This window comes from Ipomoea nil, unplaced genomic scaffold (assembly GCF_001879475.1).
Source record: "Ipomoea nil cultivar Tokyo-kokei standard unplaced genomic scaffold, Asagao_1.1 scaffold0813, whole genome shotgun sequence".
NCBI lineage: Eukaryota > Viridiplantae > Streptophyta > Magnoliopsida > Solanales > Convolvulaceae > Ipomoea > Ipomoea nil.
In genome coordinates, this window is record NW_017617241.1 from 59,975 (window position 1) to 76,589 (window position 16,615).

At 37.4% G+C, this 16,615-nt stretch overlaps 3 protein-coding genes across 11 annotated transcripts; all 3 read right to left on the minus strand.

The window, feature by feature from the left end:
- Positions 1–485: 485 nt before the first annotated feature.
- Positions 486–5,706, minus strand: LOC109178342 (CRM-domain containing factor CFM2, chloroplastic). 5 transcript variants are annotated; one of them, XM_019327980.1, is made up of 13 exons: positions 4,817–5,705; positions 4,111–4,618; positions 3,898–4,028; positions 3,398–3,721; positions 3,159–3,315; positions 2,770–3,062; positions 2,471–2,530; positions 2,321–2,374; positions 2,006–2,239; positions 1,708–1,881; positions 1,384–1,612; positions 1,039–1,169; positions 486–952 (listed from the first exon to the last, which is right to left on the minus strand). In XM_019327980.1, exons 1-13 carry the CDS (start codon positions 5,546–5,548, stop codon positions 731–733), a joined length of 3,249 nt encoding a protein of 1,082 aa, XP_019183525.1. In that variant the 5' UTR covers positions 5,549–5,705; the 3' UTR covers positions 486–730. The 5 variants fall into 5 exon arrangements, with proteins under 5 accessions (XP_019183525.1, XP_019183524.1, XP_019183526.1 ...); XM_019327979.1 differs by having other exon boundaries at positions 1,384–1,615; XM_019327981.1 differs by lacking the exon at positions 486–952 and having other exon boundaries at positions 1,107–1,196; positions 1,384–1,615; positions 4,817–5,706.
- Positions 5,707–7,701: 1,995 nt separating this feature from the next.
- LOC109178100 (protein CREG1-like) lies at positions 7,702–8,995 on the minus strand. Its single transcript, XM_019327630.1, has 3 exons — positions 8,465–8,995; positions 8,200–8,278; positions 7,702–7,978 (listed from the first exon to the last, which is right to left on the minus strand). The coding sequence occupies exons 1-3, from the start codon at positions 8,873–8,875 to the stop codon at positions 7,842–7,844; spliced, it is 627 nt and encodes a 208-aa protein (XP_019183175.1). The 5' UTR covers positions 8,876–8,995; the 3' UTR covers positions 7,702–7,841.
- Positions 8,996–9,795: 800 nt separating this feature from the next.
- On the minus strand, positions 9,796–12,952 carry LOC109178017 (protein NRT1/ PTR FAMILY 5.8-like). Of its 5 annotated transcripts, none has more exons than XM_019327511.1 (6): positions 12,845–12,951; positions 12,567–12,723; positions 12,369–12,443; positions 11,854–12,071; positions 11,251–11,765; positions 9,796–10,804 (listed from the first exon to the last, which is right to left on the minus strand). In XM_019327511.1, exons 3-6 carry the CDS (start codon positions 12,418–12,420, stop codon positions 10,000–10,002), a joined length of 1,590 nt encoding a protein of 529 aa, XP_019183056.1. In that variant the 5' UTR covers positions 12,421–12,443; positions 12,567–12,723; positions 12,845–12,951; the 3' UTR covers positions 9,796–9,999. The 5 variants fall into 5 exon arrangements, with proteins under 5 accessions (XP_019183056.1, XP_019183058.1, XP_019183060.1 ...); XM_019327513.1 differs by having other exon boundaries at positions 12,567–12,689; positions 12,845–12,949; XM_019327515.1 differs by lacking the exon at positions 12,567–12,723 and having other exon boundaries at positions 12,850–12,952.
- Positions 12,953–16,615: the final 3,663 nt, after the last annotated feature.

The following is a 16,615-nucleotide window of genomic DNA, read 5'->3' on the forward strand; positions in this document are numbered from 1 at the left end:
TCTCACCGGAGAAGGCTATGGTGCTACTTCGTTTTTTTTTTTTTTTTTTTTTTTTTAATAATAATTAAATTTTGACCTCATAATTGTAGATTTAATAGGGTGGTGCAAATAGCATTTTGACCACCCATTAGGCTATTTGCACCACCCATATATTTATTATAATTTACTACCTTTTTACATTTTCAATGTGCTTTATACCTCATTTTAGTCAAAGGGGGTGTAAATAGCAACACCCTTAGTATAATTTCTTTTCTCAAAAAGTCAATTGAAAAGTTGTTTTGAACATCTTCTTAAATTTTAACATTTTGAAGTAATAAAAAGTTAATTAACTAAATACTTATATTAATTTTTTAACCAAGTCAAACAGTTAATAATAATAAAAAAATCAAAATTAATTAAAAAACTAATTATTTTACCAAACAGGGCCAATATCTTTCTAATAGCGATTTACCTCTCTTTCATAATCTACAAATTAAAGATGAAAATACTAAAATTGAAATAATTTATAAACACATGTGATGAAATGTTTGAAAATTATAAATTGATTACAAAAGTTAAAATTGCCACTACAACGAACCAAAAGTAAAACTAACTTTACTAGAGACCTGCACAATTACACCCGTCTCAATGAACATTATTAACTACTTTGACAGACCATTTTCATTACAATGATGAATATATTCATTCAACGACCAATTCGCATATTCAATGTTGTTTCAAAATTTTTAAATTACTGTAATTTTGCTTCTTCTTGGTTCAATGGCAGGCCACACTCGAGTCTGATTGCTGATAAAAGCTCAGGGGAAATAGGCGGCCGGACCTTCTGCTCTCCGGTTTTCAAATCTCTAGGAGCTCCACCGCTGCCACGAGTGGCTTCCCCTTCCGCTCCCCAACCTCTGTACAATATGACTTTGTTTGGTTCTAGAGAAACGAGGATAGCGCCCGTAGCTTGCTACAAGGAGGATGAAATAAAATACCATTATTATCCATCAAACTATTGTATGAAATCAATTGCTGATAAAATTTCCGGGCACAAACCTCCAGTTTGTATGCGACCTCCCTGGCTGAAGTACCCTTTGCTCTGCCTTTAACGTTCACTATGGCAAGAGGATGCTTCTGAAAGTGTGTCTTGATCACTTTGGCCACACCAGTAACAATGTTGCTTCTCCCTTAGAGATAATAACAAAGCACAAAAGCTACATGCCATGAATAATCACGGTGCTTTAAAGGATGCTAGAAGAAAACACAGATGAGGAGATGAACGAAACAACTATGCCACAAGATTTTTTACTTTTCCAGGCAGAGTTTATACGAGTACAACACAAATTTAATATCTAGGGCACAATAAGTTTGGTGACACTGGAAGAGGATATTGGTACTTACCTACAGCAATTACTGGACGCTTTTTTGTCTTGAGAGCTTGTTTGCGAAGAACAAGCCTTTCTTTGTTGGAAAGTTGCACAGTTCTCGAAGGTACATCATTGGATCTGTTCTCCATGGAGTAATGTTCTACCTCTGTTTTTAGAGAACCAACATGAGGCACCATCGATTTCATGTCAAAATCTAGACTCTTCCTGGTTCTGTTGAGGATTTCAGGACTTATCTGATCCTCCTGCTAAAATCAACAGGAGAGATACCAGACTAAAGATTAATATTAAGAGAGAGAGAGATTATAAGCAAAACACGCCACAAACTCTTGGTACTTACCCTAGAACAATGAGGATTAGATGGAGTCCCAGAGCTTCCATCATCTGCTTCCAAATTTGGCATATTTTCAATTTCATTACCGGACAATTTGTCCCAATGCTGTGGTTCACTAGTATCAAACTCAACTTCAGCTTTGTTCTCAGATTGCACGTAGAAATCTCTTTGCAGCTCCTCCTGCAGAACAGAGTGTGTGGTGTCTTTCAATTTATCAATACAATCCAGATCAAGAAAAAATCAGCTTCACCACCATATTAACAATTAATTAGAAACTAATGAACAAATACCAGTCATAACTTACTTCTCCAACGTTTGACTCTCTGGGTTGGACATCATTTATTTCCTGGTCTTTTGCACAGCTTCCATCGTCTGAATTCAGCACAATTTTAATTTCCTTAGTGGATGATTTGTCCCAATTCTCTGGTTCACTAGTATCAAACTCAACTTCAGCCTTATTCTCAGATTGGATAGATAAGCCTTGTTGCAATTCCTGTTGAGCAGGGTGCATGGTGTCTTTCGATTTGTTAATACAAGCCTGATGATGCCAAGATATCAGATTCACAACCATATTAGCAATTAATTACAAGCCAAAGAACAAAAACTAGTCACCACTCACTTCTCCAGCTTTTAACTCCCTCAGTTGGACATCATTTATTTCCCGATCTTTCACCTGAATCAAGACAAAAGTGTTTATTTTACATCGGCTGTTACTGAAGACTCTAAATCTCTAATTATCAAAACCTCTGGACAGATCATGTGAACCCACCAATTTTAGCTTCAAGTCTTGTATGTTCCGGTTAAGCTTCAACACGTGAAGTTTCAACGACTGCATTAAACCAAATGAAGAAAAGAAATACCCACAAATCAGTATTGTTTCACTCAAACTATTATTAAGAGAACATGAATAAATAAAAACTAACACAAAACTAACAAGGAATGAAGAATGCATCATTGATGATCTTGAGTGTTCCTTTTTTCTTATAACTAATAAGTTTGTCCTTGCACATATCAAAACAAAAGTAAGCAGTATGTCTGTTCCCTCAATATATGCACTATTAAACTTACCTTACGACGTTGTGCCTCTATAGAACGCTTCATTGCTTGCTTTTTGCTTAAAAGTGTCTGAGGTCTCAAAGAAGCAGGGCGTGTATAGTTCTTCCCACGGTAAACAATGATTGCATAACCCTTACTGGTTTGCTCAATAGCAACTAAAATTCCACCACTCTCTCTCTCTAGCATTCTCGCTATTTGCTGAACCTCTCCAATGCTCCTCCTCCCAGCTATGATCTTCACCAATTCTCTATACTTCCAGTGAAGATGCATGTTTTCAACTGTTCCATCAAATACTCCTCGTCTACCTGAGGATGAAACAAGAGATGACATGAACTTCCCCTTGGATAGCTGCTTTAATAGATTCAAACAAAGAATATAACATGCAGGGAAGAAGCACTCACCTAGGAGTAAGAAAGCCTTCATTCTCAAACCAACCCTACGCAGCATATATCTTTCTTCTTCAGTTAAACCTTCCTTATCTAAATCAGGTGGTTCGGAAATCTCTTCTTTATCCAGATCTTCCAGAAGTTTCTCTGCCTTAGCTTTCTTTTCTAGTGCCTGACATTGAAATATTTATTCCTTGAGATGCAGGTAATAATATGCACAAGAGTAAGCACACACAACTACTGTAATTACATACAGCTTTTAATTTGTTTGTAGTTCTTTCGATAGCTGCTTCTGTTGAATTTAACTGTTTTTTCCCTGGGACAACATTCTTGTTATTTTTACCAGTATTCTCATCCTCAGAAGCAAATTCCACAATGGGTTGCACAGCTTCCCTTGATTGAGTTAGTTCCTTCACATCAGCCACCTGTGAATTATAATCTTTTCTGTGTTTTTCTCTAATTGCTTGTTTTCTCCGCTCTTCTATTGCCGAGGAAACTGCAGCAGGCAGGAAATCCTTTCCTCTGTACAGGGTAATAAATTCCTTATCCCTAGCTAGCAAGACTCCTCCTGTTAGCAGCTGCAAAATGTTATTGTGTCCTCAATTAAAGATATCAGAAAACTCTAATAAGAACATATGCAGAAGCAATATGTCTTAGAATAAGTTTACCACTAGATAAATACTAATACACCCAACTAAAAGTGGCCAATTTAATTATTCCATTCATCATAAGAAACATAGCCAATCTCACATACCTTCAGCTCCTCAGCCATAAGCTCACTGTTGGTGTTCTGTGCTCCTCTTTTTACAGCAATTTTTGCTATTTCACATTTCTCCCAAAGCTTCACGATTGCAGCAGCCAACCCTTGAAGCTTCCTATTTCTGCCTGCAGCAGAAACAAGAGCAAATGTAACAAAAGTGCTTACTAGTGAAAGAGCACTCATAGATTCATAGAAGAAGATACTCACTTAAAGCAAAATGGCACCGTAGAGGCCGAGCAAGTCTCTTTAATGTTGTCATCTCATCATTTGTTAATATAGGTTTCACTCCATATGGAAGTAGGCGGAAAGGCCTCCTATACCCAGGGACAACAGCTGGCAAAAGATCGGCATCTACCGGTAATGGATAATATCCCCACCAATCAGTAAAACGTGGACCAAGTCCTTCAAGCAGACGGTCAGCTTCTTCAGCAAGTTCTCCCTCACCAGGTAGTTCAAATCTTACTTTATTTGGAGAACCTACACCCTTTACCAGAGATGGATAAGAACCTCCATTTAATCCAGCAGATTTAACACCATCCATCCCCACCGAGCTAGTCTCCCTTACATCATCTCCTCCACAGTCCATATGTACATCAATAGAAACATCATTTGATGAAGTATCATCAGAAAGGAAGTAAGGATATTTATAATCAGCTCCTCTGTACAATATTATGGTACCTCCAGATCTCCAAACAACCAGACCTCCCGTTTGCCTCTGAGAAATTTTAAAGGAATCACAAGCTGAATAAAAAATAGCAAAGATTTAACATAGAAGTACTGTATAGTGTGTACATGATCAAATATAGCCATACAAATATCCAAAGTATATCTTTAGTTAAAGAAATGATATATCAGCGCAGCATATGATATAGCTAAAGAAATGAAACAAGCATTTCAAAAGTATGGCTCTAACCTCCAGCATATCATGAGTTCTCTTCATGTTCAACCTGCACATTTCCTTACACTTGATCTTCACCACCTCAGACCGCCTCCATCTTTCATGAATGCCATTCACAATCCCCTCTGTAATTCCAGCCTTCCCAACATTAATCTTCTGCTTCAGCGCAATCCCTATCATTCTCAGCCTACTCAGCTCCTTGGCAGGCACTGTTAGCTCAGCCAGAGAAGGGGCTTTGTCTTTCTTCTTCACTCTCTCTTCCTCTTTTGCCTTCAGCAACTCATTCCTCATATCATGGAATCTCTGTATAGCATTCCCGGACCCGGGCTGCGGTACTGGGTTCTCGGGCGTGCTCCAACTCGGGTCGAGCGTATGGCCCACCCGGTACTTGGGCAATTGAGTGGGCAATGGAACGAAAATTTGACCAGGAGAAGCAGAATTCACCTCCAAGTGTCGCGTTTCCTCTCGTTTTCCTTTCTGGCCATTGTCTTCTACGTACCCGAGGCTACGGAGCTTCTCGGCGATTCGTTCGATGGCGGATTGAGAAACAGCTTTCGTATCGGCGGCCGATACAACAACGGAGGCACGGCCGAGCTCGACTCTGCGGCGCAATACAGGGCTCTGAGAGGTCGGCAATGGGAATGAGAAGAAACTTTCCGATGAGGGGTTTGGGAGGGTTCTAGGTTGGTGCAGGGGTCGATAATTGCAGAGAGGATGCAGCATTTGGAGTGTGAATACGCTGTTCATTCAAAGGCAATTCACACCTCAGCTAAATTCGTTCTTCTCTACAGAATACTATAAACTTATCTCGCCGGCCGGATTTCTCTCAGTCCGGCAACTGTCAACGGACATTATCATCAACTACTGAAAACTCAACCTTCATAGCCACTTGCTTGTTTTCCAGTGCTCCTAGCACGAACCAGTTGATGATGAGGATATTTTGGGCTTATTACGGCAAATATTAGGCCGCAAAGTTTTGGGCTTCTCACATTAAAATTGGGCCGATTTTTTTTTTTTTCTGGAGAGAGGTCGATTTTTTTTTTTTTTTTTTTTTTGGAAAAATGGGAAGGGGACCAGCGCGAAGTTAATTTCTCCCACTGCCTGAACAGAAGACACGAATGTATTCTCTCTCAATTATCTCATCCATTCCGGGCGGGCAAACTGTGAAGTCCTTCCAGTTTCCATGCATGGCTATACTCCAAGAAGCAATGGCATCCGACTTTCGTTTTGGTCTCTTGGGATGCTACGTATCTTCACTTTCCAATCTTTTTGGAGCCACTGACGAATCTCATCAATGTATACGCATATGGGACCTCTTAGTTGGGTGTTGACAGAGATCCACTTGACAATTACTTCCGCATCAGATTGAATCTCACTGTCTTTGAAACCTCCATTCCATGCTCAATGAAGTCCTCTGCTGATTGCTTCGGCTTCAACAATTGTGGCATTCTTGTAGTTGGATTTACTACAGAATCCTGTCACCCACTCACCATTATTGTTTCTCAGCACTCCTCCATACCCGGCTTGCTGTGTAGCATGTTTCACGGTAGCATCCACATTCAGCGTCCATCTGTTGGTAGTCGAAGGTTCCCATTATTGTTAAAAATGAATATTACTCAACTCATTATCGGAAACGACGTGGCTTTGTTTAATGAAAAGAAACGGCACCCGTTTCGCGTCGTTCCGCAAAAAAGTAAGTCTGTTATTCAGTTTCATTTTGTATACACTGCAGTTTCAGTTCAACACTTCTACAGTTTCATTTCGATATAACTACAGTTTCATTCGACATTTATACACTCAAATATGTGAAAATGTTATTTAATTTTATTTTATATGCACTATAGTTTCATTAAAACACAACTCCATGATCAACTACAGCTTCATTGCACAATATACACTCAAATATGTAAAATGTTACATTATTCAGTTTCATGTTATATAAACTGCAGTTTCATTTCACCACAATTACAATATCATTTTGATATAACTGCAGTTTCACTTGATAATATATAAAATAATACGTGAGGCACTATAGTTTCAATTGGTAATTAACACACCAAAAAATGCGCAATCCGTTAACAGTAATGGCGCGCCGTTTCTTTAAGTAAAGAAACGGCGCCGTTTTGACAGCGGTGTAGCGGTCCACGATATAACGATGGCTCATTATCATAAAAAAAAACTATATTTATAATATTTGAAAAATAAAAAATCAAAGATACTTAAATTTGAAGTGGTTGATGTAAATTTGACAGGAATATCTGTTCATATATACTTTCTCAACCTATTGAAACATGAGGATGAACTCATGACCTTTAATTTAGAAGAACCATTTTATGTCACTAGACTATAAGATTATTGACATGAAATTTGATGTGTTGTTAGCAAATTGACATGAATGATGGATTCGATTGGAACTTAAAAATTAAAGTTTGATGGAATATGAGTTTTGATTTTTTGAATCGAGACAATTTTTAAAGTTAATTTGATTTTTTAGATTCCTTAAGTTTGAGTACACCTTTGATCAAATTTGACTTTTGATTTTCTGAATCGAGCTAAATTATAAAATTTGATTACTTGGTCAATTCTTTCTCATCTTTTAGGGACAACTTTAAACAAATTAGTCTGATAATTAGTTTAGTAACTAGTTCTATTACATTGTAGTATCTGTTCATATACTTTTTTGAAACACAAAGAGCTAATAACGCCTCCAACACACAATCTTCTAAATAGAAGTTCAACCCGAGTACCATTGAACCACATAGTCCTGGTACAAGTTCTTAGTTACACCTTTTGACATTCTCAAATTGAGAAAACAATTAAATAACAAAGACTCAACACTAATTTGAGATTATTATTTTTTAAACAGAATTTTTACCAACAAAAAAAAAAAAAAAAAAAGGCGAATACCATGACCCACATAATAAACGCCGTTTATAATTGCATTGTTGTATTGATTTTTAACAAAACTGAACTCCATATGAAGACTTTATTACAATACAGAACTGACCATCAGGCCATTGTCACAACTCACAAGCGCATACTAATGTTTCAAGCTGGAGCTCTTCCACTTCAGGTACTCATCTACAGTCAGAGGTTTAGGACCGCCGAAGAAATTGATGAGGTATATATCCTCAATCTCCATAGTGTAAACCTCGAAATTGTGATCCTTAGGCCAACCTAAACACAGATTCATCAAAACACGATCAAGTTAATGAGACAATTGACTTAATAATCACAGAATTCTAAATTTAATTTTGATAAAAGTTATTTATTAATTTTTTTAATTGAGTCAGTGTCCGTCCACTATAAATAACTTAGATTATTTATATGCGAATTTGATAGCCAGTACAAACTTCCTCGTAAATCAAAATTAGTGATGATAGAAGTGTTGCATTTACCTTTCATCTCAGGGTGCTTAGTGAACAAAGCAAGTCGAGCAAAATCAGCTTCCTTCGATTTCCCATCAACCAATTTGAACTAAAATAACACCAAAATTAAATAATAAGCATATAATATATGAGAGGGTGTGGGTTTGAGTCTGGAAATGATATTGATTTTTTATGTTTTAATAAATTGAAAAAGTAGTAATGAATATAGCATTTTAACGGTCATTAATACTCAAAAAAAAATATACTCCGGTATAATATATTAAAAATAGGTTACCTTTCCGGTCAAGGTGATTTTGGAGCAGAGGGGGCTCTCGGGATCGTTGTCGCCGCAGGTTCCGAGGGAATATTCACTCAGCGAAAGCGATACTCTGGGATCTTTCAGGCCGTACTTGGCGGTCAGGTCGAGAGTTGTGAGGTAAAAGTACGGAACTCCGAGGCCTTTGTCGGGCAAGCCGTCGCTGAACGAGACGACATTTCCGAACGGCGCTCCTCCGGAGTCGGTGGCGAGTGTGCTGAGTACGCCCCACGAGTTCTGAGACACCAGCCACCGGGCGAAGGCGGCGGCGGCGTCCGGCGCCGGCCTGGGAGTTGAGTGAGGCAGAACGCGGCCGTGTACGGATTGTTGAACAAACACCGATGATAGCAAGAAGAAGAGGAAAGGAAACACGACGACGGCGCTGCCCATTTTGGGTTTTGCTTTCGTTGGAGCAGATGGAACGACGAGGTTGTCGGTTGATTGCGGAGATGTATCATGTATGCGTAAAATCTTGCTTGGTTTTATACTCGTTTACCGATGGTTTGACCAGCTGTCCTCATAAATCTTATGCTGTTTTGGTAAAGACATTTATTTTGTAGGGCCCACTGGCCCCACACAATATGAATACACTTTATTTAATTACACCTACCCCCTCACCTTTTTGTTTTTTTTTTTTTAAATAAATCAAATTAATCATTTAACTACACTAGTACAATTTTATCATCCAACTCAAAAAAATACAAATAAATCTCTTAATTATTTAAAATTATGCAATTCGATAAAACTCGAGATGTTTATGAAATCATCGTTGACGTAGTAGCTATCTTATTAAAAAAATATTATTAATAAATTTATTTTAATAATTTAAAAAAAAAAAAAAAAAAACTCTCCCCGTCTTCGTCTCCAAGTCGAAGACGAAGACGGATAGGGGTGAGTTTTTTGTTTTATTTAGAATTATTAAAATAAATAAAAAATAATTTTTAATAGGATGACCGCTACGTCTGCGATGACTTAAGCATCGTATTAAATTTGGTTGAATTGCATAAGTTTAGATAGTTGGTGGACTTAATTATAAAAAAAAAAAAAAAAAAAAAAAAGTTTTATGACCTAATTATACGAACTTTTGCTTGTAGTTTGATGATTGGGTCGAACATTTTTCCTTCTCTTTTTTGATTGGGGGATGGGGGTTCTTGATTTAGATTAATCTAGAAAAAGTGTATGAATGAAGGGACAAATGCAAGAGAAAGGGGATGAAAGGGAAAAATAGATAGTCGGTCTATAGGCTAAGTGGGGGTGATAAACTTTGCTCATTTATAATAATTTGCAAACATTACATTACACAATAAGCGCATCAAATATCTAATCTCTGTGTTCAGCTGAGTTACCTTACTCATGAATCAATTTAGCTACTAGTGGGAGTTGACAAATTACGTTAGCTTACTATATTGTTGTGCTTTGCTCTCTACCCTTTGGGCTTTTATACAAAATTTTGTGTGTATATATATATATATACCTAATAAACATAATATATAGTGCCTACTATATAATGTTTATCATCTAACCCTTAGGAATTTACAAAAGATTATGAAGGCTACCAAGCTTACCGAGCTTGACAGTGCCAACAGCCAGTAATACTTATCTAAACGACCTTCCCTTATGTCGTCGGAGAACCAGCCGTGCTGTTTTCCGGTCGAGCTGGTAAAATGTTCTATCAGAGATATGATGAAGGAGCCCAAGAAGTTTCCAACGCCGAACACGCTAGTATTAAGCGCTATGCCCAAGGTTTTCATGTCCGCCGGAACTGCATCGTAGAAGAATTCTTGCATTCCGACCACAGTAAATATGTCGGAAACGCCCAACAGAATGTACTGAGGGAGCAGCCAGAATATGCTCATGGCGACGGTTTCTTGTCCCGGAGGCTGCCGGCCGGCGATCTGGAGCCTCTTGTTCTCCGTGAACGCGGCGACCGCCATGGCTACCACCGACAGGAACATTCCGATGCCCATCCTTTGCGTGACGGTCACGCCGCGCTCGTTGCGCGTGAAGGCGCGGATGGAGGGGATGAAGAGCCTGTCGTAGAGCGGCATGAGGAGGATTATGGAGATGGTGATTGCGCTCTGAAGCGCCGCCGGCGGGACCATGAATTTGGATCGTCCGATGTTTCTCTTCATCGTCATGCCTTGTCGGGTGAAGAACGTCGCCGGTTGCTGGAAAATGACGGCGAACATTAGAAGCATCGCCCAAACCGGCAGCAAACCCAGTACTACTCTCGCCATTTTTGACACATTGATGCCTTTTTCCTGGTTTTCAGCCCCACCGGAATCTTGGTCGCAAAGTGGGTTCTGATGATCTTGAAGCCTATCAACAAATTAAATGTTTAGTCCAATCAGAATCTAATTTTTCTTTAATAAATTCCTTTTTAAAAAAAAATCACATATTGTACTTACTACAGCTCAACAAAATGTTTAGTCCAATCAGAATATAATCTTTCTTCAATAAATTAATTAAAAGAAAATCACAATTTTAATCTCGTACAATATAATAGAAGTCACCAAAAAAAATCATACTTACTAATTTCAGTAGATAGTATATAAAGTAAGAAATCATGGAAAATGTCCAGAGTATGATACATAAGGCAACTCAACAAAATGTTTGGTCCAAAAATCATCATTTTAGTGAACGGTCTAATAGGCCAATAACATTGTGATTTAGTGACATGACGGAGATCGTTAATTCGAGTTTCAGTGTACTTTCAATAAGTTGAGAAAGTAATTATGAAAAAATGTTTAGAAAATGATACTTACTGCAACTCAATAACGTTGGGTTTTTCCTTTGGTCGGCCACAATTCTTAAACTTCGACGCCACAGTGGTTTTGATTGCCGCGGCAATACTGATATCTCTTGCATTCTTGACGGTGTAAAACCGGGAGCCGCACAGAAACAGCGCAATCGCCGCCAGCATTACGGCGGTGGGGACGGCAAATCCCAATCCCCAGCCGATTGTATCTTGAATGTACGACATGATCGAAACTCCTAGGAGGCAGCCGCAACAAATCCCAAAATACCACCATTGGAAGAACGAGCTCTTGATGTCGGAGCTCTGGCCCCCGGCACCATCGTCATTGGTACGAGGTAAGTCGTCGTCCTCGTCTTCTCCGAGCTGATCCGCTCCAAAAGCTTGCAATGATGCGTTGAAGCCGCCCAGGCCTAGTGAAATCAACGGCAGAGACCACATCAAGAGGGACGAGCCAATCCCGTTGTTGTTTGTAGCTCTCGGCCATGGCCAACCCAGGGCCTGGGATGTCAGAGCCAATAGCCCCTAAAAAAATAAGAAAGAACATATGAGTTTATAGTATATGCTAATTGTTAGGCGGGCTTAGCTAATTCATCATCCCGTTACCACTTACCAGAACATAGATGAAAGAAGAGCCCAAAATAGTGGTGTAGCGGTCCAAGTAAGAATCCGCCACCGGCGCCACCACGATCGGCACCAGAGATGTGAAACCACACCAATTATTCACCATCTTCGCGGCGGCGGAGTTGCTCATTTTAACAACTTCCGTAAGATAAGTGACCATGTTGGAGGCCACCCCTTTAAAAGTAAATCTTTCCATCCCAGCAACCACTGCACCACAAATAATTACAAAAAACTCTTAAAGCCAAGAAAATTAAACCATCTACTTTCTCCCCACAAAACATGCAATTAGCTAATTAAGGCAATGAAAACAAAGGAATGATATGCCCGGCCTCGAATAACCACTGCCATAAAAGTGAATTCATTGAATTTGTAGTTAAGGGTTCAGGTTCATAACAACCGTGAAACTCAAGTTAACACAACAATTCCTGTCTGGGTACACCCGAATTGAAGAAGAATTGGAACTTACACATCAGACCCAGAGTAATAAAGGGACAAAACCCTTACCTATGAGGAGAACTACACAAGGTAGTCTTGCTAAACCTCGTCTTCCAGCCATGAATTGAAACAACAGTATATAATCTGCAGAGAAGATCAGAGCAAGAAACTGATTATATTACAGATGGAAATTAAAGTGAATCAAATAAAACATACAATTATATACACATTTTATTAATGAAAAGCAAATGATGTCTGGAACGTAACATTAATCTTCAAGTCACGCACTGTTTGTGCCAAGCAATTCCAAGCTATCTAGCGAAAGATAGATGAGATGATCTTGGAGTGTCAGTTGATCCCTCCACAAACAAACAAACAAAACCTACGCCACTGCTTTATTAGATTAGTCTTTTATTACGCAACACTACTGCAAAGCATGTCAAAATCAATCTCATTCTGGTATGAACAAATTCCATTTAGAGTAACGATCCACTATATATGTATGATTGATTGATGAATAAATCAAAAAGTCTAGAAATGCTTACCGTACCGTTTTTCGATCCTTAATACATGTGTGATGTGTCTGTCATTTAGTGTGAATTATGCATATATATGGAGTGGCTTTTGTAAAGGCTTTTGTAGTGGAATGGGTGATTCATCATCATTCGTTTAAAGCATTCAAAAAGCATTAGTACCACACTTCAAGATAGACATGTCTTTACACAATTACACATGCATGATTAAGCAATATATATGTGTATATAATGTATATATACGCATATGTATGTATTATACCATGTATGTCTTCATGCATGCCGCCAAAGGTTTCAGGAATATGTTCAGTTATGGTTTATGAAAATCATGTGATGATATGTTGTTAGGCAGATTATTAACACATCATCAAATATCTGGACATGCACCCTCCTAAGCTGCCATGTAGATAAATGACTGACTACCTAGATAACTCACGTCTTTGTCATCACATGCGCTATACCGCCAATACCAGAATTGTTTATTTATATATAATGGTTAATATATTACGGGCCGGAGCATTATTCTCGTAGGTCATTATCAATTCAGTTTTTATCAATACATTTTTTGTCCAATTTATAGCATATGATATTTTTAGTGCGATTAATTTCGTCTGATATTTCAATTAGTCACCTTCATGGATAATTCAGTTAATTTTCGTGTTAAAGATTGCACTCAATGACCCAAAATTAAATCTTGATAGCAACCGTATGGAACCATTGTGATTTAACTCTATCTCCATAATTTCATCTTTTACATTCAAAAATTGATATTTAGAAATTGTAGTTACATTAACAACTTACTAACTGTGATGTACACTTTTTCCTAAATAACGTACCACGTTGCGTGAATGGTCATTGTGACTTAATTTCCCAACAATGCTTTTTTGATTGAAACGCTAACTTTAACGATTCAAATGTTACGAAATGGAAAGGAGAGACATCTAGACATGGTCACGGCATTACTGTTTCAAATGCCAAAAGTGTGAGTGGTTATGGTTAAGAGTCATTTTTTAAATAGATAATCTTATATGATTTTTTTTTTTTTTTGGAAAAGGTATTTCAATTGAGTAAACGTATAATATAATATATTTGTTGTGCGGGGAATGTTTTTGTATGTGTTTAAGGCTGTTTTTAAAGAAACGAGAATGGAGTATTTTTGTTTCTGTGACGTGTGGATACACTGCCTTAAAAGCTAATTGCCCGAGACTGTGCAAGTCTTTAACCCGGTTGCTTTCGACCAGCAAACACTGAATAACTCACGTATATTCTTTGCACAGAGAGAATACGTTTTGCTCTGGAATTATTCTTGTAAAAAGAGGTTTGGGAGGCCTGGTATTTATACTAATTCGAACCAACGGCCTTCCACACGACCTCCACAAAGAATAACGCAAAGAGTGGAGAGGTTACGCTGAATTGTTCTGCTCGATTTTCTCCTGACCACAAGACACTTTCTGAAGCGCAAAAATCAGACAAAGTAGACTAATTCAAGCGAAAAAGTCGGACAGCAAAACAAAACTTTGACCACACCGCGTCGCGCACGACACGGGCGATAGCGGCACACGAGACTTCCCCTTTCCTCTCTCTTGAAAACATTTCAAAGAACCTTTTTGGGGTGGTATTAAAAGGTGGGAAATTTCCTTCTAGGAAACCAATGTGGGACAAGCCTTAAAGCAACACTTAAAGTTAAACCACATTCTTGAATGTCAATTTCCAACAATTAACTAAACTGAGATTTTCTACTTCTAATTTCGTGTAATTATGTTCCATCTTTCGGAATAAGTTATATATTGCTCTTAAGAATTGTGAATATTTCACTCAAAAGCAAAATCAACTAAGATGCGCTGTGCATGAGGATAATTATATATGTTATAATCTTCAGGGAAGAATTATATATGTTACAATCTTAACACGTATACTACATTCATATTCTTCTAAAATTTACTCTCCAAATATCCAAACGTAAAGCCGCATAACATTATCCAACATACAGCACTAATGGCACTAACAAGTGGTGTTTGGTACAAAGGCAATAGTTTTGGCTTTTGATTCCGATTCCACCAAGAAAATATGGCTTTTAGTTTCGTTACATCCAAATATGGACGTCTAATCTTCTTTTGAATTCTAGCCAACCTACAAAAGCTTTGATTCTTATCAATAATGTGTAGATGAAATGATGTAAGTTTCTTCCAGCTCTAGAGATCTTGAGTTTGAGAAATACAACTATTTTAAAGACAATGAAGAAATGTTTTAAATACAACTATTTTAAAGACCATGAAGTAATGTTTTAAATACAACTACCTTAAAATTTGTGAGGGAGTGCTTTGTTACCCTTTGCAGTATTATTCAGGAATCAGTGCGGACAAAATTAGGGTGTGTTTGGTTCGAACATGTGAATCGGAATCGGAATGTGAATCAAATACTTTGTAATGGTAATGAGTTTTGGTGAAAGTATTTTGTATGTTTGGTAGCATGATGAAATTGAAATGATTATCGATATTGATGTTTGGTTATGTTGAGTTTGTCTCATATATGGATTAGGAATATGCGTTTGTCTCATATATGGATTAGGAATATGAGTTTGTCTCATACTAGGAGTAGGAGTGAAACGGGTAGACCGGGGATTAGATGCCTATAAATATATTGGTTTTATCCCCAAGGGGTTGTGTCACCACTATCATCATTACTATGAATAAGAGAATTGTTTCACTCCCGTGGATGTAGGCACATTGCCGAACCACGTAAATCTTGTCTTCTTTACTTTTCTACCATTATTATTATTTCTTGTTCTTATTAATCAGGTTATATATGACCCTTTTTAAAAATACGAAAACAAAAAATACAATTAATCCTAATATAATGACATCCAAAGCATCAATATGAACAAAAAAAAAAATCAAAACAAAAATCTAAAAACACTAATCAAAACTTAAACATCAATCAAATTACCAGATATAGTGATACCAGTTTTTAGTTGGGAATATAATTTTTAATTGAATGAATAATCAAATTCCATTGTTATATTAGTTTTAAAAATATTGTCAGCCAAACACTAACTATGATTTTAATTTTTGTTTTTAGTGTGTAAATCCATAAACCAAACACACTTTTAGTGTACTCTAATATAATTGAGGAATGTGGTGAGACAATAAAAATTTGATTCTATATATATCCGTTGCAAATCGCACGATTGGACTTGACAAAATGGATAAGGGATTCTCTTTGTGTTTTAATCTCCATGACTCCATGTCACAGCGCACATCACATCATTATTTTTCTTTTAAGCATCTTACGCCCGAGAATTTTTAATCGATTATAGCGTTGCTTTGATTTAACGATAAAAGATGATAAAACTCAAACAAAAATGATGAATAAGCACTAATCCTTTGATTTACGAGGTACCATGCATGTAGCTGCTACCTAAATGTGTATTATGAATGAAGTATATCCATTTTATAAGCTTAGAAGACCTATTATATACAAGGAAATAAATCAATTTAGATTATTTGTAGTTGATGGACTCAAATCAAGAAGGCCGCTATTTGAAGATGTATTATAGTGAGATTGTTTGCCTAACAAATCGACTAAGTTAACCCGATAAGATTCCAACTACGAGATCTTGGGGTTGTCCAATACACTAAATTCTTCTAAGAGCACCCACAATAGTTAATCTCCGGTGCGGTTATTGAGGGATTTTTGTAAGTGTGATTATGAAAGAGAAGATGGAAAGGGAGAGAAAAAAGAAGAAGAAAAAAAAAACCAAAACTGATTTTTGTTAAAAAAAAA

Coding starts and splice junctions, on each gene's coding strand:
- LOC109178017 (XM_019327515.1), bottom strand. CDS start 12,420: ATGGCTGGAAGACGAGGTTTAGCAAGACTACCTTGTGTAGTTCTCCTC. Junction 12,072..12,368: donor TTGTGTAGTTCTCCTCATAG/GTAAGGGTTTTG, acceptor TTTGTGGTGCAG/TGGTTGCTGGGATGGAAAGA. Junction 11,766..11,853: donor CTTCTTTCATCTATGTTCTG/GTAAGTGGTAAC, acceptor TTATTTTTTTAG/GGGCTATTGGCTCTGACATC.
- LOC109178100 (XM_019327630.1), bottom strand. CDS start 8,875: ATGGGCAGCGCCGTCGTCGTGTTTCCTTTCCTCTTCTTCTTGCTATCA. Junction 8,279..8,464: donor AAATCACCTTGACCGGAAAG/GTAACCTATTTT, acceptor GTGTTATTTTAG/TTCAAATTGGTTGATGGGAA. Junction 7,979..8,199: donor TAAGCACCCTGAGATGAAAG/GTAAATGCAACA, acceptor ATCTGTGTTTAG/GTTGGCCTAAGGATCACAAT.
- LOC109178342 (XM_019327979.1), bottom strand. CDS start 5,548: ATGAACAGCGTATTCACACTCCAAATGCTGCATCCTCTCTGCAATTAT. Junction 4,619..4,816: donor GAACTCATGATATGCTGGAG/GTTAGAGCCATA, acceptor AAAATTTCTCAG/AGGCAAACGGGAGGTCTGGT. Junction 1,882..2,005: donor GAGAGTCAAACGTTGGAGAA/GTAAGTTATGAC, acceptor TCTGTTCTGCAG/GAGGAGCTGCAAAGAGATTT.